At 41.1% G+C, this 22,703-nt stretch overlaps 1 protein-coding gene across 2 annotated transcripts in view; it reads left to right on the forward strand.

The window, feature by feature from the left end:
- The window catches only part of immp2l (inner mitochondrial membrane peptidase subunit 2), a 168,982-nt gene that overhangs the window by 129,525 nt on the left and 16,754 nt on the right, over positions 1-22,703 (forward strand). The window contains exons 5-6 of one of the 2 annotated variants that reach the window (XM_039001554.1): positions 1,771-1,873; positions 13,814-15,843. In XM_039001554.1, the coding sequence (XP_038857482.1) occupies positions 1,771-1,873; positions 13,814-13,954 (244 nt within the window). In that variant the 3' untranslated portion in view covers positions 13,955-15,843. Of the gene's footprint in view, positions 1-1,770; positions 1,874-13,813; positions 15,844-22,703 lie in introns of those variants that run through there. The other variant, XM_039001555.1, reaches the window with a different exon arrangement.

The raw sequence follows: 22,703 nt of genomic DNA on the forward strand, positions 1-22,703 counted from the left end.
AAATAACCTCCATCAAACCTCCACTGTACCAGGCAGCTATTGTTTAAACCTACTACACTGAGAGGTAGAGAGTGCATACATTTTTGACACAACTCAATGCTGAGAATCTGCCCAAACTCCTGAACGCACCCTAAACCCTTTGTAGCTGCTAGACACTGCCAGGCAGTGAGTCGCATACAAACATCATTAATACAGGGGTCTGTCTATTCGCTTTGAACTCTGTATATTCGCTTTGCCTTGCATCCCAAATGGCACCCTACTTAGTGCACTACCTTTGACACAGACCCAACAAGCTCTGGTCAAAGTAGTGCACTATGTAGGGAATAGGGTTCCAGTTGGGATGTAACCTGTTCTGTTTTTGTCTTCCCACAAAACTCAAGACTGTTCTTTTTCCTGAGCATAGCCGGGGTAGTTGATTAGGTAACACTTTATAATAATGTTCATTAATAAACTATTTGATAAACTATTAATAAGTACGTAGTGTAAGCCCCATTGAATAATCATTTATTAATACATGTATATGAACACGGCTTATAAATAGATAACAAATGTCTCGTTAAAGTTACTATAAAGTTTTACTGCAAACTATTCTACTGTACAAATAAGATGTGGCCTATTTGTATTCTATGGGATATAATCACTAGATTTTGAAGTAGCCAGTATTTTGTTTTCGTATCGTTTGTGTTCAGATGCTGTATGTAGACGCCTGACCCCTGACATTTAAAAGTCACAGAACTTCAGTTTGCTGGAGAACAGACAGGGCAAAAGGTAGCCTAGCGTTTAGAGCGTTGGGCCAGTATCCGAAAGGTGGCAGGTTCGAATACAAGGTGACAAGGTGTAAAATGTGTTGATATGCTCTTGAGCAAGGCACTTAACCTTAATTTGCTCCAGTGGCGCTATACTACTATGGCTGACCCTGTAAAACAACACATTTCACCACCTATCTGGTGTATGTGGCAATAAATTAAAAAAATCCCCCCAGCAGCAAAATCAATATTTTTGTCCAAGGTCTAAAGAGTAGTCATTTAGGCTCCTGTAACATTGCCCTGGAAAGGAATAGGAGAAGAATTGTCATTTAAAAAGTCATTTCTCCCGTAATTTACAATGTTCCTGAGATGAACCATGCATCAGGGCTCAGTCACAGCTAAGTGCACAGGAGATTGATGGTGTATACCAACCCTGTCCTCAAACCACAAAATAGTTGATTGAAGCTGAACTCGTCTGGAGGGGAACTGATCAGATAGAGGTTACGTGCCAAATGGACCCTATTCCCTAATATAGTGTGCTACTTTTGACCAGGGCCAATAGGGCTCTATATAGGGGATAGTGTGGCATTAATGGATGCAACCAGAGACTAGACCTAAGGGAGTGTGCTGTCCTGTCCATATCTCATTAGTCATTACACACAATGGATGTTTGTCTTCATCTGATTAGATTAGATTTTTGTCTACAAAATAGTCTAGTCTAAAGGGAGGATGACTGGCAGATGGATGATTTAGTAAAAAGGTAATGCACCATAATGAAACGAAAATGTCAATTTCCTTAATGCAGATGTAGATAGATTAACTTTATTCTCAATTTAAGTTTTGCCTTTTGTCTTGTCTAATTTCAATGTGTTTATTGTTGTTTTCAATTGATCCCGTAGATCAATCAATGTTAAAGACTGCCTTTCTTTCGTAGCTAGGTTCTGAAGTAAATTTGGCTTGTATTAACCTGGCTAATGCGTTTTATCCATGATCCAAACCTCCCGCCCTCCATTTCCCTCTGCAGGACGCTTGGCTATAAGAACCGCTATCTCAGGGTCCCTGATGGCCACTTTTGGATCGAGGGGGACCATCACGGCCACAGTCTGGACAGCAACAGCTTTGGACCGGTAAGCCACTTTTCTGCTCAGTCCTCTACTACTCAATGGGAATGGCACATGCCAGAGCCTTATACTTGGATATAAAAGACTTATATTTGCATATAAAAGCCTTATATTTGTATATAAGTATAAGGCTTTGGCCCATGCCATTGAAAAGCAAAGCAAAGCACAGCTTGTCTGAGTCGTGTCCAGCAGCTCCACATTTGAACTCCAACAATGGGCCTAAAAAGACCCTGGGAGTCCTTAAAAGAAAAATAATTGAATAGCCATGCGTTGGAGAACAAACCTGGGTTCTAAATTTGTCATTTTTATGCTGCTTATTAAGACAAAGTTGTTCCCTTAGAGGAAAGAAACTCTGAACAGTTTCTCCATTATGGCAGGTAGGTACAGTCAGTGCTATTAATCTCTGGCAGGCCTCATTGGGCATGTGGGCCCGGCAGCCTCTCCTGCCTGTGGAGAAAGAAGGCTTAGCGTATTTCATTGTTGTATTTCCCATACATATCCTCATCCTTGTCGGGCAATAACAAATGTGTCTTGATAAGGGTCTGAAAGTAGTGACGAGGAGTGAGTGATCGGGCAGCGAGGCGCTCTGTGCTTTTTGGGTTTTGACAAAGTATTTCAGGGAGCTGTCATTGGATGGAGGAAGGAAGCAGCAGAGCCGAGTAGAGGCCAGGGAATTATCTGTAGCATTCCAATCCTATAAAGAAACAACTTTGTACTTGACATTTAACTGGGTCAGCTGCTGGTTTGTGGAGGGATTTATTTTCTGAAGTTGGTTTTGGATGGTTCCATGTCAGTCAGTACTCTCTCTGTTGCTGGATCTGAACTTTGAATTATTTGGATAGAGTTTGGGTGGATTGGGGATGATTTTGTGGATGACATTATTGTAAGCAGTTTATCGGCCATGAACAGAATACTATAAGGGAACAGTTAATTTAAGGAAACCTAATTTAAGGTTTCCTCAACCCATTGTCTTATTATACCTTATTTCTCGTTGGATCTACAAGCCCTCTGTAATGGTTATATGGTTACTTCTTATGTAGGCCTATACAGTGCGGTACTGTATGTATGCACTATGACCACTATTAGCTTATGCCTGCACGCTTATTAGGCCATCTCACCACCTCAATAAGAAATGCATTGGTCATACTGACATTGTCATTTGTGTTGTTTCCCAGTGCAGGCATGTGTGGCACGTTTTAAATGCATGAAAGCCATTGAGGTCATTGCAAAAAGAGTTTTTATCCTAAACCAAATTGTTTAAATGACTAAATAATTTAACAGTGCACCAGAGGGGTATATAGACAGATGTGCCCAGGCTTTTCTGAAATTAGCTAGCTTCAGTTAGCTTCACATTCCAACTCAGGCTTCATCTATATTACGACGGTGGATATTGCTCATTCGCCTGCCGCTAACTCTAGCAGGCTTGTAACTGTGCTTGCATATCGCACGCAGTGTTGCCAACCCCTCAGTATGGATGCATGCACATGGCCCATTATGCAAATTAGGTGATGACGTCATTTAGCAACTTTTAGGACTGCCAATAGCTACTTTCCTTACTGAGGAGTTGGCAACACTGCCCAGGTGCAGCTTAGTTCTAAATCATTTGTTGACATTGAAATGACCTGTATCTGGCTAAAAGGTGAGCCACTTTCGTGGTACTTGTTATCCCGAGTTGAACTCAAGAGTTGACCAAAGTTACTTTGCTAACTCCTCAAACCAGGTACGTAATATACTTCTGTGGTACTTGCTACTGTGATTCCTGAAATGCAGAGCCTGTTGGAGTATTTTTAGAATCCGAAATTATACTTTTGTTACATTGTTTGCTAGCTCAGCTGATTAGCTAGCTAGCTAGCTCTCTGTCTCATTGACCACCAAATGTTGCTAGCGCTAGCTAGCCACTTGAAATGCAAGTTAGCTAGCTAAGTTAGCCATGTTATGAATACAACTCCCATCTGCTGTCATCATCAGGATACGATTTGAGCACACTAGTTAGCTAAAAGTGGTTAGTAGCTTTGACTGCATGCTGACAGTGAATTCAGAGCCCTTCAGTGGTTAGCCACACTACAAACATAATTTTCCCATGTCCCCATGAAGCAATTGTAATAACAATCCACCACAACATACTGAGAGTTTCCTGATTAGCAAAGGGTAGTCTGTGTTTGATTTCATTGTGTATTAAAAACACAGTTTGAGTTCATTGTGAGGGGATTTCGCTAGTGGTTGAATAGGGAATTGGACTTCCCGGGAAAATGTTGTCCGGTGGGGCCTCCCGAGTGGCACAGTGGTCTAAGGCACTGCATCTCAGTGCTAGCTGTGCCACTAGAGATTCTGGGTTCGGTCGCAGCTGGCCGCGGCCGGGAAACCCATGGGGCGGCACACAATTGGCCCAGTGTCGTCCGGGTTAGGGGAGGGTTTGGCCTCCAGGGACATCCTTGTCCCATCGCGCACTAGAGACTCCTGTGGCGGGCCGGGCACAGTGCACGCTGACACGGTCGCCAGGGTGCACGGTGTTTCCAGGTTAAGTGGACATTGTGTCAAGAAGCAGTGCGGGTGCGGCTTGGTTGGGTTGTGTTTTGGAGGACGCACAGCTCTCTACCTTTGCCTCTCTCGAATCCATACAGGAGTTGCAGCGATGAGACAAGCATGTAACTACCAATTGGATACCAAGAAATTGGGGAGAAAATGGTAAAAAAAAAAAAAAAATGTTGTCCGATGTTGAAACAGTAACCAAGGGCTTCTGGGCTTAACGAACGGTCCATTTTATAATGTACAGTGCCTTCAGAAAGTATGCACACCCCTTGACTTTTTCCACAGTTTCTTGTGTTACAAGGTGAGATTTAATTGTCATTTTTTGTCAACGATCTACATAAAATACTATAGCTGTGTTCAAATACCCATACTACATATTTTTTTAAATTTTTTCTTTTATTTAACCTTTATTTAACTAGGCAAGTCAGTTAAGAACTAGGCTACCTGCAGCCCAGTATATGCTACATACTATATATTATAGAGGTCGACCTAATCGGCATGGCCGATTAATTCGGGACGATTTCAAGTTTTCATAACAATCGGTAATTGGCCGATTACATTGCAAACCACAAGGAGACTGTGGCAGGCTGTGACCACCTGTTACGCGAGTGCAGCAAGGAGCCAAGGTAAGTTGCTAGCTAGAATTAAACTTATCTTATAAAAAACAATCAATCTTAACATAATCACTAGTTAACTACACATGGTTGATGATATTACTAGTTTAACTAGCTTGTCCTGCGTTGCCTATAATCAATGCGGTGCCTGTTAATTTATCATCGAATCACAGCCTACTTCGCCAAACAGGTGATGATTTAACAAGCGCATTCGCGAAAAAAGCACAATCGTTGCACCAATGAACCTAACCATAAACATCAATGCCTTGCTTAAAATCAATACACAAGTATCTTTTTTTAAACCTGCATATTTAGTTAAAAGAAATTAATGTTAGCAGGCAATATTAACTAGGGAAATTGTGTTGCTTCTCTTGCGTTCAGTGCAAGCAGAGTCAGGGTATATGCAGCAGTTTGGGCCGCCTGGCTCGTTGCGAACTGTGTGGACCATTTCTTCCTAACAAAGACCGTAATTAATTTGCCAGAATTTTACATAATTATGACATAACATTGACGGTTGTGCAATATAACAGCAATATTTAGACATAGGGTTGCCACCCGTTCGATAAAATACGGAACGGTTCCGTATTTCACTGAAAGAATAAATGTTTTGTTTTCGAAATGATCGTTTCCGGATTTGACCATATTAATGACCTAAGGCTCGTATTTCTGTGTGTTTATTATATTATAATGAATTCTATGATTTGATATTTGATAGAGCAGTCTGACTGAGCGGTGGTAGGCAGCAGCAGGCTTATAATCATTCATTCAAACAGCACTTTCCTGCGTTTGCCAGCAGTTCTTAGCACAGCGCTGTTTATGACTTCAAGCCTCCCGAGATTAGGCTGGCAATACTAAAGTGCCTATAAGAATATCCAATAATCAAAGGTAGATGAAATATAAATGGTATAGAGAGAAATAGTCCTATAATTCCTATAATAACTACAACCTAAAACTTCTTAACTGGGAATATTGAAGACTCGTGTTGAAAGGAACCACCAGCTTTCATATGTTCTCATGTTCTGAGCAAGGAACTTAAACGTTAGCTTTTTTACATGGTAAATATTGCACTTTTACTTTCTTCTCCAACACTTTATTTTTGCATTATTTAAATCAAATTGAACATGTTTCATTATTTATTTGAGACTAAATAGATTTTATTTATGTATTATATTAAGTTAAAATAAAAGTGCTCATTGTTCATTTAGTATTGTGGTAATTGTCATTATTACAAAAATATATATATATATATAACGGCCAATTAATCGGTATCGGCTTTTTTTGGTCCTCCAATAATCGGTATCGGCGTTGAAAAATCATATTTGGTCGACCTCTACTTTGTATGCATCTCTGTTTGTGGAGTAAAGGTGGTCTACAGTTTTCTTCCCTCTGGTTGCACATGTGACATGCTGGTAGAAATGGGGTAAAACGGATTTAAGTTTGCCTGCATTAAAGACCCTGGCCACTAGGAGCGCCACTTCTGGATTAGCATTTTCTTGTTTGCTTAGGGCTTTATACAGCTCGTTGAGTGCGATCTTAGTGCCAGCATCAGTTTGTGGTGGTAAATAGACGGCTACAAAGAATACAGATGAGAACTCTTGGTAGATAATGTGGTCTACAGCTTATCATGAGGTACTCTACCTCAGGCGAGCAACACCTCGAGACTACTTTAATATTAGACATTGCGCACCAGCAGGCATTGACAAATACACCCCCGCCCCTCGTCTTACCAGACATAGCTGCTCTGTCCTGCCGATGCACGGAAAACCCAGCCAGGTGTATATTATCCATGTCGTCGTTCAGCCACGACTCTGTGAAACATAAGATGTTCCCGTTTTTAATGCCCTGTTGGTAGGATAGTCTCGACCGTAGATCGAGTTTGTTTTCCAGTGATTGCCAATAGAATGGATGGTAGTGGCGATTTACTCACTTATCTCCGAATCCTGACCTTCTCCCTCTGTATCTCCGCCTTTTCTTCACGCGAATGACGGGGATTTATTCTGATGTCCAGAAGCTCTTTTTGGTCATAAGAGACGGTAGCAGCAACTTTATGTACAAAATAAGTTAAACAATGTGAAAAAATGTAACAAAATAGAACAGTTGGTTAGGGGCCCGTAAAACGGCAGCCGTCCCCTCCGGCGCCGTTATAGGGTGTTGTGTGTAGGCTTGTGACCAAAAAATCTCAATTGAATCCATTTTAAATTCAGGCTGTAACACAACACAATGTGGAAAAAGTGAAGGGGTGTGAATACCTTCTGAAGGCATAAAAATATATATTTTTGGGTGAAATGTAAATCCTGTCTTGATTTACATTTCACAGAAAGTGTGTTCCACTGACGTGAAAGGTTCTTTGTTACTAAAATATACGTGGAACAACCAGAGGAAGAAATGTTCCAATTTTCTGTTGTGTTGACTTAATTTGATATGGGTGCTCTGAACCTTGTTTTGCTCCTAAATATAATTATATTTCTCACTAGGAAGTGAATTAACATGCCTCTCAGTAAAGCGCTTACCTGCCACTCCCTCGCTTTCTTTCTTTCTTTCTCTCTCTTCTATCCCTCTCTTCCTCTGTCTCTTCTGTCCCTCTTTCTTCTCTCTCTCCAACCCCCCCTTCTCTTTCTCTCCCCCCTCTCTCTTTTTTCTCTCTCTCCAATCCCCCCCCCTCTCTCTTTCTCTCGCTCTCTCTCTTTCGCTTTGTAATTTATACTTGTCTAAAACCCCATAGGCTCTTTGGGCTCCCTGGAGAGCCAGGTGCTGTATAAAGTGCTGCGTGAGATGAAGTCGCTGAGTGAGCTGTCAGGTTGGATAGACCTAAACAAATATCACAGTCATACCTTTTGCCAAAATCAGATTATGTCTTGTAGCTTGAAATATGCTGAATGCCTGAAATGGCGTTCAACGGTTGCTTTGCATACAGGTTTTGGGAGTACAAACAACAAAAATAAATGTAACTTTATTGTATTGCGGGGCTTCAATGTCTTACTCTTTTCCAGGTCACAGATTTCTCAGCGGCATTTAAAATGACATTTAAAACTAAAATCTAAAAAGCAAGCATATTCGTCGTCCAGATCAAGTCAATAAATGGCATAGTGGTTATCACCCACCCAACAACAGCAATAAGCTTGTGAGTTGTGTACCAAATCCATTCCTATATGACAACCTTTAGTGGCTCTTTTCTCACTCCCAGTCTCTAAACTAAGCCTTCTGAGGAAGGAGGGAGAAGTGTTGGTATTCTGGAGATATTGTCAGATACTCCTGATGTCTTCAAGGCCGTAGCACTCATTTCTCTTGTGTGAGGGACCGAGTGGACAAGCTAGTTTAGCCTTCTACGCTCCCTCGCCTCACTCCCACAGCCTTGAAATGTTATTTGAAGATTATATTGTGTATTTATGAAAGCCTTGGCATCTGTCTCCAGTCCTTTGTGTGTCGTTTTTTTTTGAATGCACCTAAACACCTTGCTTTTGTCTTTCTATATCATTATCCCAAAATGGCTGATTGATACAGTGCCTTCAGAAAGTATTCATACCCCTTGACTTATTCCTCATTTTGTTGTCTTACAGCCTGAATTCAAAATGGATTAAATAGATAAACACAATACCCTATAATGACAAAGTGAAAACATATTTTTAGAAATGTTTGCGAGTTAATTGAAAATGGGGAATTGGGATTCCTGGGGAAATGTTGTCAGAGGTTGCAACGGTAACCAAGGGGGTCGGGCTTAGTGAGGGGTCTCTCTCTCCCCTCTTTCTCTTCTCTCTCCCCTCTCTTTCCCTGCTCTCTCTTTCTCGCGCTCCAGTCCGTCCTCTTATTCCTCCCTCATTTACCCTCTCTCTCCTTCTTCCCTCTGTCCCCATGTCATCTCTCTCTCCCTCCTCTCACCCACTGTTGTCTGTTGACTCTCTCCCCTCCTTCATCACCCTCTCCCTCCCTCCTTCACCCTATCCATTTCTTTCTCCCCCTCCCTCACTCTCCCCCTTGTCTCCCTCCTCCCCCCTCCATTCTCTCTCCTTCATTCCCTCCCTCCCCGTCTTCTCATTTCTATCCTCTTTCCCACCTCCAAAGACAGGATATTGACACAGGCAACACAGGCAGACAGGCAGACAGACAGACATAGACACATACAGTTTTAAGTCAACCCCCCCCCCCCCCCCCCCCCAAAAATGGACCAATATCTCCTTCTGAATTAATTCTAACAAGGCTCTTGGTTTCTAGAACTGCAAGACCATTGTATCCAATGGAGGTTAAAAAAAAATGCTTTTGCGTCGATTGACTTCAAATTTTATTTGGCGGGTCATGACGGTCCCCCGGTCTGCAGGAAGAGAATGGAGTACCATGTTGAGGATGAATTAAGCTATTTCCTGTTGCCGCAGTAAGCTGAACCTCAACACAGGAGAGCATCCCTATAAGGTCACGATGGGTTGTGTGGAAGGATGGTTAGCTAGCTCAATTGCAGTCCACAGGGGGCGTCATGGTTATGTGAGGGCTATAGGTAATTATTTTCAATGGAAAAAAGGCCTTGTTCTCTGTGGGACCTAGTTTTCACTTCGAAGAGTTGAAATTGGTTGACACTCATCATTTCCCATTGACTGGAAATATATTGACATAAGGATCAAGGCTGTGACCCTCATATTTTCCCATTGAATGCAATGGATTGACGTAAGTGTCAATTGGTTGAAACTCATATTTTCCCATTGAATGCAATGGATTGACGTAAGTGTCAATTGGTTGAAACTCCTATTTTCCCATTGAATGCAGTGTAGGGAAACGTTCTGAATGGACATATGCCTACAGGAGGAATCAGCAAACTCACTCACGCACACCCCTGTAAATGCACCCGTCAATCAAAGCCGCCAGCGTGTGTCAGACACAAGCAAATATGTCTCCTTTCCTTAAAAATGTGTTTTAAAACAATCTAGGCCTACCTTATGTTTTCAAGAAAGTAGGCTACAATATAATGAATCGACAAGTAAGGTATGAAGGGGATGGTTTATACTATGAAGATTAAATTGACTATCATTCGAATAGAACCAAGTAAAAGCAACATGTCCATAGCCTATTTATCAGTGTCACTGATTACTGAGGGGGGAGGGTGTTGGAAAGATTGTTCAAGTACTGTGAGGAACTATTACAATTTGAATGGATGTTTAAAAAAATATATATATTATATATGTAAACGGACTTCGTTGACTTACTGCACCGTGTGATGTGAAGGAAAGAAATGACTGAAGCCCGGTTCATTAGACCAACGACATGGGCACTTTCCTACATTTTGACATTTGTGAGAAGCAGGCCAGGTGCTTCTGTGTGTGCTCAGGCGCGCGTGCGCTCCATCAACATTAACAGGGCAGATAAACCAGACCCATTGCTCACATGGAGCATGTAAATGATGGTATGAAATAAACCGAGACTTGTTTCTCACAAGTGTCTCAGGTTGTGAACTCTGCAAACAATGTTTCCACTCCCGAGAATGCGAATGGTATGTGACTGTAATTAATACATGCATTAAGAGAAATGAATGTAACCAAATGACAGGGAATAATGGTAAATTGTCTGTTTTACAAATGGTTGGCTACGGCATGGACATTTATAAAAGTTCATTGCGAGCCGACACTGTATAGCCTAGGCTACTGTTTTACTTTGCAGGGATAGGAGGGCAGCGTACCGGCTGGGCCTGATCAGCGTTGATTAGTGTATGCAGTCTGTATCAAATTATACTATGCCAGGTTCGAGAGAATTGTCCATTTGACAGAACATTAGTGCATTATAGGCCTCAGAGCCTGAACAACCTTGTCAACTGCTGTTTATACATAATTAATGAATAGTCAGACACATCCAACCTTTTTAAAGACCAATTTATTTATTGCTAGCAAGCAATGAAAACACGCATTGTATAAAATCAAGTTTTTACTGAAATGCCACAGCCTATAGCGCTCTACACCCCAGTGCATCTAGCGATTAGCTGCTCAAGCATCAAAGGACAGTTGGAGAGAGGAGGCGATGTAGGAAGTTTCATAGACAGACTAAGTTGCCAAAACAATTTAATCATTAAACACTCCTGCTATTAGGAAACGTTTATTTTTTTTATCCTAAAATTAATGTAGGTAGGCCTATTTTTAAATGGTTTTAACAGTTATTTTATAATCATGATGGTCTTCATCCACAACCATCAGTTACTAGATAATTCAGTCACAGCCCCAGTTCCACCCAGCGCAGCAGCAGCCCTGCAGGGTGATGGAAGGGAGATTCCCCCCCCCCCTCTTCAGTCTCTGGCTGGGTGCCATCTGGGACGCGACCTTTGTCTCTTCTTGCCTCCTCGCCTCTCCTCTGTGGAATTGAAGTGTTTATGCTGGCTGCTGTGAGGGGAAATTACACTCTGATCCCCAGGCCAGGGCTCAACTCTAAAGCTCTCCTCTCACAATGTGCTGCTGCAAGGGGAGATGACTTGATTTACACTGAACAAAAATATAAACGCAACAAATTAAGAAGATTTTACTATTACAGTTCATATAAGGAATCAATCAACGGAAATAAATAAATTAGGCCCAAATGTATGGATTTCACATGACTGGGAATACAGATATGCATCTGTTGGTCACGGATACCTTTTTTTTTAAAGTTGGGACGTGGATAAAAAAAGTCTATGGTGTGACCACCATTTGCCTCATTCAGCGCGACACATCACCTTCGCATAGACTTGATCAGGCTGTTGATTGTGGTCTGTGGAATGTTGCCCCACTCCTCTTCAATTGCTGTGCCAAGTTTCTGAATATTTGTATTTATTTATTTCACCTTTATTTATATTGGCGGGAACTGGAACACACTGTCGTACATGTCGATCCAGAGCATCCCAAACCTGCTCAATGGGTGACAATGTCTGGTGAAGCTTCCAGGAATTGTGTACAGATCCTTGCGACAAGGGGCAGTGCATTTTCATGCTGTAACGTGAGGTGATGGCGGCGGATCAATAGCACGACAATGGGCCTCAGGATCTCGCCACGGTATCTCTGTGCATTTAAATTGCCATCGATAAAATGCAATGGTGTTTTATGTCCGTAGCTTATGCCTGCCCATACCATAACCCCACCATCACCATGAAGCACTCTGTTCACAACGTTGACATCAGCAAACCACTCGCCCACACGACGCCATAGATGCTGTCTGAAATATATGCGCAAACTGTTCTGAACTGGGAAGCAGAAACCGGGATTCGTCCGTGAAGAGCACACTTCTGTGGAGTTCCTGGGCTGGCGATGTGGAGTTCCTGGGCTGGCTTGGTTACACATGGTCTGCGGTTGTGAGGCCGGTTGGCCTCACTGCCAAATTCTCAAAAATAACATCGGAGGCTGCTCATGGCAGAGAAATTATTATATTCTCTGGCAACAGCTCTGGTGGACATTCCTACAGTCAGCATGCCAATTGCACGCTCCTTCAAAACTTGAGACATTTGTGGCATTGTGTTGTGACAAAACTGCACATTTTAGAGTGGCCTTTTATTGTTCCCAGCACAAGGTGGACCTGTGTAATGATCATGCTGTTTAATTAGCTTCTTAAAATGCCACACCTGTCAGGTGGATGGATGATCTTGGCAAAGGAGATATTCTCACTAACGGGGATGTAAACAAATGTATACACAAAATTTGAAAGAAATCAGCTTTTTGTACATATGGTAAATGTATAGCATCTTTTTATTTCAGCTAATGAAGCATGTGACCAACACTTTACATGTTGCGTTTATATTTCTGTTCAGTGTATTAGGGGAATATTGAAGGAAGGTTCTGTAATGGAATGGCACTGTACTGGATCTCTGTCTGTTGTATATTATGTCTGGTAGTACAATATATTTGGAAATACTGACCAAATTGATTTCATTATTTTTCTGTGCCAATACCCGGGAATGAAGCATGGGGACCAAATTAATTTTTAATGGAATATTACTTAATCTATTTATCAGCCAGGAACTAGTGTAGTTCAATTAAAGTAGAGAAGAAGAATACACTAATCCATTAATTTCATTGTATTTCAATCTTGACATGCCAGAATTAAGGTATTGTATTGGTAGTTTAAATATTTTTTTCAATTATCCATGGCCAGAGGCCTATGTTGTGTTGACATCACCCCCCAGGACATGTATTACCAAGGGAGCCAATCAGAAAGGCCTCCTCCTCTATCTGAGTCTGAAAAGGCACCCTATATCGTAGTGTGCTATTTAGGGAATAGGGTGCCATTTCGTACTCACTGAGCAAGCCCAGAGGCATGAGCCAAACTCAGCCTTACCTTCAAGAAGGACAGAATAATTGTGTTTCTCATTTGTAAACAACAGGCCTTTTGAAAGATAAGCTTCATTAATAGCAGTTGATATTGGTCCGTGTGTTTTGTGCTAACCGCTTAATTGACATAGACGTGATTGTCTGGGAAAACAATAACTAACCTTTGCAGTCGGTCCAACATTTGTTGGTTTTAATGTGCATATTAAAGTTTATTATATTAAAGTTTATTATTACATATTAAAGTTTATTTAACTTATGTCGTGACGTCACAGCTAAAAAATAATTCAATAAACTTCTTAAAAAATTTTACTTTTTTTTTTATTAGAATCATTTTTATTAGAATCAGTTTCCATGTTATATTTGTCTTGAAAAAGACGACCAGCACACTTCACAATGGACAAGTTTCGTCCATCAAGCCTTCTGCAGCCATGTTATTAACGCCATGGAACTGCCCCTTTATTCTAATGATCACTTAGAATGAGCGATAGTATCATAGTTCTTTGACCAGGGTCTTCTCCTCCCTCTATTCCTCTCCGCAGGTGTCTCTGGGGTTGGTCCACGGCCGTGCCTCCCACATCATCTGGCCACCCAATCGGTGGCAGAGGATCGAGCCGTCCCTCCCCCCTGAGCGGAAGCCCTTGTTGAACTGGCACGGGGACACAACAGAGGAGGAGGACTGAGGAGAGGCCTGCTCATGGCTCTATACATACTGTACCTACCTACACTCTCTCTCTCTCTCTGTCATACAGTACATGTGAAAATGTCATAATCCTTTGATGTGGCACAGTTATTATATCTCTTTGTTGAGAAGCTGAATATGTCAATGGATCAGATACCCATTACCCATACAGTTGCGGCCAAATATATTGGCACCCTTGCACTTTTCTTAAATAATTGCCTATTTCTTATACAATAAGTTGAAAAATGAAAAATAAAGTTTGGTCACACCTTGTTTTTGGGATATTCAACATTGCAGAACCTATTTTATTTTTGTAAATATAAGTTTAACATTTTTATTTAAAAAATAAAGACCAATGGCATGGACACAATTATTGGCACCCCGGAGCTAGTACTTGGCTGCACAGCCTTTGTCCAAGAAATGCTTCTTGTAGCCATCATGAGCTTGCTGCACATTTCTACTGTTTTCACCTCTCGCCATAGATTATGGATATGATTCAGAACAGATTGAACCTTGAACCTTTCCAGGGTGATTTCTATGTATGTTTGGGGTTGTTGTCCTACTGTGGAAGACAGTTTTTGGACACTGGGTTGAACATTGCACTCCAAAACACCCTTGATAATCTGCTGATTTCATGTCTTGCACACATTCAAGGCGCCCAGTACCAGAGGCAGCAAAGCAACCCCACATCATTATTGAACCTCCTCCATAATTGATTTTAGTCGTTGGTAAACATAGGAAGACCCCACTGCTGAAGGAGACAAGTAAGCCTGATTGAACTTCTCAAAAACCCACCTAAACAAGGCTAACTCCTGGGGGGGAATGCTCTGTGGACCAATGAAACAAAATTAGAGTTCTTTGGCAATACAGATCAGCGTTCGGTATACTGGCCTCCAATGAAGCATTCAATGAAAAAAGAACCCTCCCTACAATGAAAGATAAGGGAGGTTTGATAATGCTGTGGTGTTGCTTTGCTGGTACTGGGGACCTTGACCGTGCACAATGACATGAAATCAGCAGATGATCAGGTTTGTTGTGGTCCAATGTTCAACCCAGTGTCCAAAAGCTGGGTCTCCATTGAAGGTTGTGTCTTCCAGCAGGACAACGACCCCAAACGCACATCAAAAAGCACCTGGGAATGGTTAAGAAGAGATGTTGGACTGTTCTGGAGTGGCCAGCGAAAAATACAGATCTGAATTACATCCAAAAGATACGGCGAGGTCCAATATGGCGAGCTGTTGGTAAAGGGCACCCATCAAATGTTGAATAATTACAGCAGTTTGCTTCTGAAAATTGCTAGTAGAAAGGTACAGAACGCTCATTGATAGTTACAAGAAGTGTTTGTCTACAGTTATCTTGGCCAAAGGTTGTGCAAGTACTAGCTACAGAGTGCCAATTATTTTGTCCATGCCATTTGTCTTTGTTTTCAACATTAAAATTGTAAATTTGATGTTTACAAAAATAAAATAGTTACGCAATATTGAAAATCTAATAAGTTGACAAAACATTTTTTTTTAATGTCAACTTATTTTAGAAGAAATAGGGAATTATTTAAGAAAAGTATGAAACTGTCTGTGGCCAATTGTAAAAAAAAAAAAATAATAATAATAAAAAAAATAAAATAAACATTTTGCAACCATGTAATGTGAACAACTGAACGCTGAGATATATATTTGTGTGTTGTGTTATCAGAATTTCAGACTAGTGCAGTACCATGTTATTAAATGTATGGAAAGATTCAACTAAAACTGGCTGGGCTTTGAAGGAGCCTGTGGCATGAAAGGCTGACTGAAACAACCTGGATTTATAGATTGAACAGTTGAAGTCGGAAGTTTACATACACTTAGGTTGGAGTCATTAAAACTCGTTTTTCAACCACTCCACAAATGTCTTGTTAACAAACTATAGTTAGAAGCTTCTGATTGGCTAATTGACTTCATTTGAGTCAATTGGAGGTGTACCTGTGGATGTATTTCAAGGCCTACCTTCAAACTCAGTGTCTCTCTGCTTGATATCAAGGGAAAATCAAATGAAATCAGCCAAGACCTCAGAAAATGTATTGTAGACCTCCACAAGTCTGGTTCATCCTTGGGAGCAATTTCCGAATGCCTGAAGGTACCACGTTCATCTGTACAAATAAAAGTACGCAAGTATAAACACCATGGGACCACGCAGCCATCATACCGCTCAGGAAGGAGACACGTTCTGTCTCCTAGAGATGTACGTACTTTGGTGCGAAAGTGCAAATCAATCCCAGAACAACAGCAAAGGGCCTTGTGAAGATGCTGGAGGAAACAGGTACAAAAGTATCTATATCCACAGTAAAACGAGACCCATATCGACATAACCTGAAAGGCCACTCAGCAAGGAAGAAGCCACTGCTCCAAAACCGCCATAGAAAAGCCAGACTACGGTTTGCAACTGCAGATGGGGACAAAGACTGTACTTTTTGGAGAAATGTCCTCTGGTCTGATGAAACAAAAAGGGAACTGTTTGGCCATAGTGACCATCGTTATGTTTAGAGGAAAAAGGGTGAGGCTTGCATGCCGAAGAACATCATCCCAACCGTGAAGCACGGGTGGCAGCATCATGTTGTGGGGGTGCTTTGCTGCAGAAGGGACTGGTGCACTTCACAAAATAGATGGCTTCAAGCGGGAGGAAAATGATGTGGATATATTGAAGCAACATCTCAAGACATCAGTCAGGAAGTTAAAGATTGGTCACAAATGGGTCTTCCAAATGGACAATGACCCCAAGCATACTTCCAAAGTTGTGGCAAAATGGCTTAAGGACAACAAAGTCAAGGTATTGGAGTGGCCATCACAAAGCCCTGACCTCAATCCTATAGAGAATTTGTGGGCAGAACTGAAAATGTGTTTTACGAGCAAGGAGGTCTACTAACCTGACTCAGTTACACCAGCTCTGTCAGGAGGAATGGGCCAAAATTCACCCAACTTATTGTGGAAGGCTACCCAAAACGTTTCACCCAAGTTAAACAATTTAAAGGCAATGCTACCAAATACTAATTGAGTGTATGTAAACTTCTGACCCACTGGGAATGGAATGAAAGAAATAAAATCTAAATAAATAATTCTCTCTATTATTCTGACATTTCATTCTTAAAATAAAGTGGTGATCCTAACTGACCTAAAACAGGGAATTTTTACTGGGATTAAATGACCGGAATTGTGAAAAACGGAGTTTAAATATATTTGGCTACGGTGTATGTAAACTTCCGACTTCATATTTGATAATTACTTGAAACATGGCCTACATCAGTGATGTGCGGTGAAGTTATCATCAAAGCCAGATTTCCTCAGAAATTAACCTTGATGATGCCCAAGTTCACCATACAGCAGATAGCTCCAACAACCAGAGTGACATAGGCTATTAACCGAAATTGACAAATATTTCCACCATATATAAATAACAATGTAGCCAAGATACACAAGCGATAGCGGCATATTTCATATAATCTGACAAAATGACACACTGCTTAGCTCAGCTCAGCCATAGCATCCACAGTTATAACTGATATGTGGCACTAAAATACCAATATGGACACATTTCATCAGAATAATTTGCAACGCGAACTTCATAGCCTTTCACAATGGATTTACAATTCTTCCAATGCACACGTAAACACACACACACACATAATAAAACTGTGAAATGTTATTACACACATATATAATCAATAAGGTTGCAATTCAATTTCCATATCAACAATCGAAATGACTGAAATGCAGTTCAAAACTTGTCTCATCAAAACGAAATTCAAGCTTGATAAATCGAATGCATCATTGGGATGTTGTTCGTAAATCCAAACCATACAGCTAGACCGCTTTAGGAAATTAAATGCACATATTAAAGACACTAAAGTATAGGCAATGGTCGATGAAAATCTTTCGCTCATATGATAGCCTACAGGTTAACTCCATGGTGCTGAATGGACAGCAGCCCTATTCTCTGTTTCATTCAACAGTAGCCTAACCCACGAAAAAAAAGAGGCCTACTTGTAAATGAAGTACATCAGGGTGAACCAACCCCTGACAGCGTTGAAGTCTTTATTCCTTTTGAGTTTGAAAAGTCTCAGTTGACATGAGGGCCTAGGATGGCACAGTTGTACCCAAAACTCCCAATACATAATCCACCAAGGCCGCAGCTTGTTTGTCATCGCACACATCATCATACCAAAAACGCCTCCTTGACTTCGCTTTTTGACCACAATGCAAAATCATAAAGATCTGGCCTTTGTTTGTAGTATCTAGTAGTTGTCTCATCTACTGCAACAAATGTGGCTGCATTAATCTCATCTTCAATGTCATTTCGAATCACATCCCTGACTGCTTCAATGAAATCATACTGTGTTCTTATTGATGTACCTGGGAACACAGTGGAAGTCTCAAGTGTCTAGCTAACCTTTTGCCTTTTTCAGCAAAGGTATCCAATAACTCTACATAGTTGCCACGATTACATGAGCTTGTACTCGCATCATTACCACAAAATGCTAATTCTTGTTTCCCTAAGGTAGCATGTTACTGTAATAAGGTCCTTCAAAATCTCAGTTTTCCCCAGCAAACAGAGGAGGTCCTGAGGACATTCAGCAATGTTTTCTCTGGGGGATATTTGTGTAGTTCCTTGTAAGTTACTAGGACGTCACTGAGGGCCATGTCAGGACATTCTTAGTCCTTAGGACATTGCGTGATGGTCCCAAGAAACCTTTTTTAATTTCCCGGTTTGTCCCGAGACATTTTTAAGACGTTCTTGGGACGTTGTGTCATGGTCCCCTAGAGGTTTTGTCTAGTTACCGGTTTGTCCCGGGGAGGTTTTTAGCACGTTCTTTGGACGTTGTGTCATGGTCCCCTGAACATTCTTAGGATGTTGTCATGGTCCCCTGGAGGTTTTTGTCACGTGATGGTCCCAGGTTTTCCAAATCATTATAAGTCAGGTAATGAAATGGTATGTGGGTTTTAAGGTAAGTGGTACGCTGTTCAACTAAAATAGTGTACAAATCTTTAATCAAGGACAATATGATTACATTTGGCATGATCACTTAGTACTGTCTTTTCCATATGACCCCATCTGGGACTTGAACTCATAACATCTGTATTTGGGTTATGCTGATCTTTCATAAAGTCTGTACAATTTCAGAAGTCCACTACACATGCATTACCTACAATACATCTCTGCACAGATGGCAAAAGAATGCCATGTGCACTGCTATTTTAGTTATCAGTTAATCAAACTATTCGTAGGATAAATAAAGGAGGCATATAAGCAGACAATGAAAGTTCTTACAATATTAGATGACATTACTCTAAAACAGGCTATAGGCTACATGTGCATCACCAAGTCAGAACAGTAGGCTAAGTTATGAGGGGGAAAGGGAACACATTATTAGGGTGAGGCACATGGGCTACTAACAGCTTACTACACAACATACACATATGTATACTGTAGCAAAGAAAGTAATACTATCTCCCTGGCATATTACATCATTTATGCAGCAGCATACAAGACATTTTTGGACTCACATTTGTGCTGTGCTCACTTGAACAGGAAGGTGGCACGGTGGTCCTTGTGGGCAAATTCATGAAACCTTGTCATCAAAGTCTGGCATTCTCTAGATTTATGGTGCTTTCAAGACAACTGAGAACTCTGGGAAAAACAAGGTTGAATCATGACGTCAGTGATCTTCAGGTCGTAGCTCTAGAAAGAGGCCTGTTTCCGACTTGGTATTCCGAGTTGGATGACCGTTCAAAACGTATTTTCCCAGTCAGAGCTCGTTTTTTTCCCGAGTTCACAGTTGTCTTGAACTCACTGTATCCTGAGATTTCCCAGTTCAGAGTTTCCAGTTGTTTTGAACATGGCAAAAGTCATGCTGGATTGAGAGAAGGGCCAATGTATTCAACCTTTTCTGGCCCATGGTGTTGCTTGTGAATTTTAACCCCTTTAATTAAGCTTTGAAAAGACACCCTTAATCAATTAAATGTATTTATAAAGCCCTTTTTACATCAACAAATGTCACAAAGTGCTATACAGAAACCCAGCCTAAAACCCCAAACATCAAGCAATGCAGATGTAGAAGCACCTTCTCCACTGAATAGCAGGCAAGGGAAGCAAAATAGGGATTGCTTTGCAATGCTTGCAGTTAGCCACTGATTCCTTCCAAACCACTCATTGTTTAATTTAGTTTTCCACCTCATGTAATGTTTATGTTCAATGGCCGATGAGTACCGATACGTTTTATCTATAATTTCTCTTCATATGACAAGGATTGAAAAGTATTTGCCAGTAGGTTGTCGACGTGATTTATGATGACCCCTTGTCTAGCTAATATTTTGAAAGTAGATTTAACGTTATTTGACGTCATTTTATCTGTGGCCAATGACCTTGAGCCTTCTTGGATGGGCACTTCTAATGTAAATATATGGCAGCACCCAAGGTGACTGGAACTTTTTACTTTAGTGCCTTGTTGCAAACATGATGCATGTTTTGGAATATTTTAGGCTTCCCTGGTCTTTGTGGTTGAATCTGTGTTTGAAATTCACTGCTCGACTGAGGGACCTTACAGTTAAAGTGCATTCGGAAAGTATTCAGACCCCTTGATTTTTTTCTACATTTAGTTACGTTACAGCCTTATTCTAAAATGGATTAAAACGTTTTTTCCCTCAATCTACACACAATACCCCCAAATATATATATTTTTAAACAGGTTTAGAAATGTTTGCAAATGTATTAAAAATAAAAAACGTATATCACATTTACATACGTATTCAGACCCTTTACTCAGTACTTTGTTGAAGCACCTTTGGCAGCGATTACAGCCTTGAGTCTTCTTGAGTATGACGCTACCATCTTGGCACACCTGTATTTGAGGAGTTTCTCCAATTTTTCTCTGCAGATCCTCTTAAGCTCTGTCAGGTTGGATGGGGAGTGTCGCTGCACAGCTATTTTCAGGTCTCCAGAGATGTTCGATCAGGTTCAAGTCCGGGCTCTGGCTGGGCCACTCAAGGACATTCAGAAACTTGTCCCGAAGCCACTCCTGCGTTGTCTTGGCTGTGTGCTTAAGGTCGTTGTCCTGTTGGAAGGTGAACCTTCGCCCCAGTCTGAGCACTCTGGAGCAGGTTTTCATCAAGGATCTCTCTGTGTAGTACTTTGCTCCATTCATCTTTCCCTCAATCCTTTCTAGTCTCCCAATCCCTACCACTGAAAAACATCCCACAGCATGATGCTGCCACCAACCCGCTTCACCGTAGGGATGGTGCCAGGTTTCCTCCAGACGTGACGCTTGGCATTCAGGCAAAATAGTTCAATCTTGGTTTCGTCAGACCAGAGCATCTTGTTTCTCATGGTCTGAGAGTCTTTAGGTGCCTTTTGGCAAACTCCAAGTGGGCTGTCATGTGGCTTTTACTGAGGAGTGGTTTCCATCTGGCCACTACCATAAAGGCCTGATTAGTGGAGTGCTGCAGAGATGGTTGTCCTTCTGGAAGGTTCTCCCAACTCCACAGAGGAACTCTGGAGCTCTGTCAGAGTGACCATCGGGTTCTTGGTCACCTCCCTGACCAAGGCCTTTCTCCTCCGATTGCTTAGTTTGGCTGGGGGGCCAGCTCTAGGAAGAGTGTTGGTGGTTCCAAACTTCTTCCATTTAAGAATGATGGAAGCCACTGGGTTCTTGGGGACCTTCAATGCTGCAGAAATGTGTTGGTAGCCTTCCCCAGATCTGTGCCTCGACACAATCCTGCTCGGAGGTCTACGTTTTTGCTTTGACATGCACTGTCAACTGTGGGACCTTATATAGACAGGTATGTGCCTTTCCAAATCATGTCCAATCAATTTAACTTTAAAAAAACAACAAAAAAACATGAGCTGGCGCACACAGAAAATACATAGTGTGGAGGTGCTTACTAACGGCGAATAAACTATAAACTATCAACATAAATAAAGTCGCACACTCCATGTATAATCTCCCAATAATTTAATGGGTATTTACCAACGTTTCGGCATCACTGTGCCTTCCTCAGGGTAATGTCATAAATACTTGAACCAGGTTATGTAGACACACAGTGCAATTAGTGTAACCAATGACAATAAACTTACCACAGGTGGACTCCAATCAAGTTGTAGAAACATCTCAAGGATGATCAATGGGAACAGGATGCACCGGAGCTCAATTTCGAGTTTCATAGAAAAGGGTCTGAATACTTATTTAAATAAGGTTTTAATTTGCAATAAATTTGCTAAAATTTCTATAAACATGTTTTTGCTTTGTCATTATGGGGTATGGTCTGTAGATTGGTGAGGAACATTTTTAATTTAATCCATTTTAGAATAAGGCTGTATTGTAACAAAATGTGGAAATATTCAAGGGGTCTGAATACTTTCTGAATGCACTGTAATTGCATGTGTGGGTTACAGAGGTGAGGTAGTCATTCAAAAATCATGTTAAACACTATTATTGCACAGAGTGAGTCGGTGCAACTTATTATGTGACTTGTTGAGCAGATTTTTTTATTTAGGCTTGCCGTAACAAAGGGGTTGAATACTTATTGACTTAAGACATTTCAGCTTTGGATTTTTAATTAATTTGTAAAAGTTTCGAAAAACATAATTCCAATTTGACATTATGGGTGGGGTATGTGTGTAGGCCAATTACAAAATATATAACTGTAATCCATTTAAAATTCAGGCTGTAACACAACAAAATGTGGAAAAAGTCAAGGGGTCTGAATACTTTGAGGCACTAT

Source organism: Salvelinus namaycush, chromosome 9 (assembly GCF_016432855.1).
Source record: "Salvelinus namaycush isolate Seneca chromosome 9, SaNama_1.0, whole genome shotgun sequence".
NCBI lineage: Eukaryota > Metazoa > Chordata > Actinopteri > Salmoniformes > Salmonidae > Salvelinus > Salvelinus namaycush.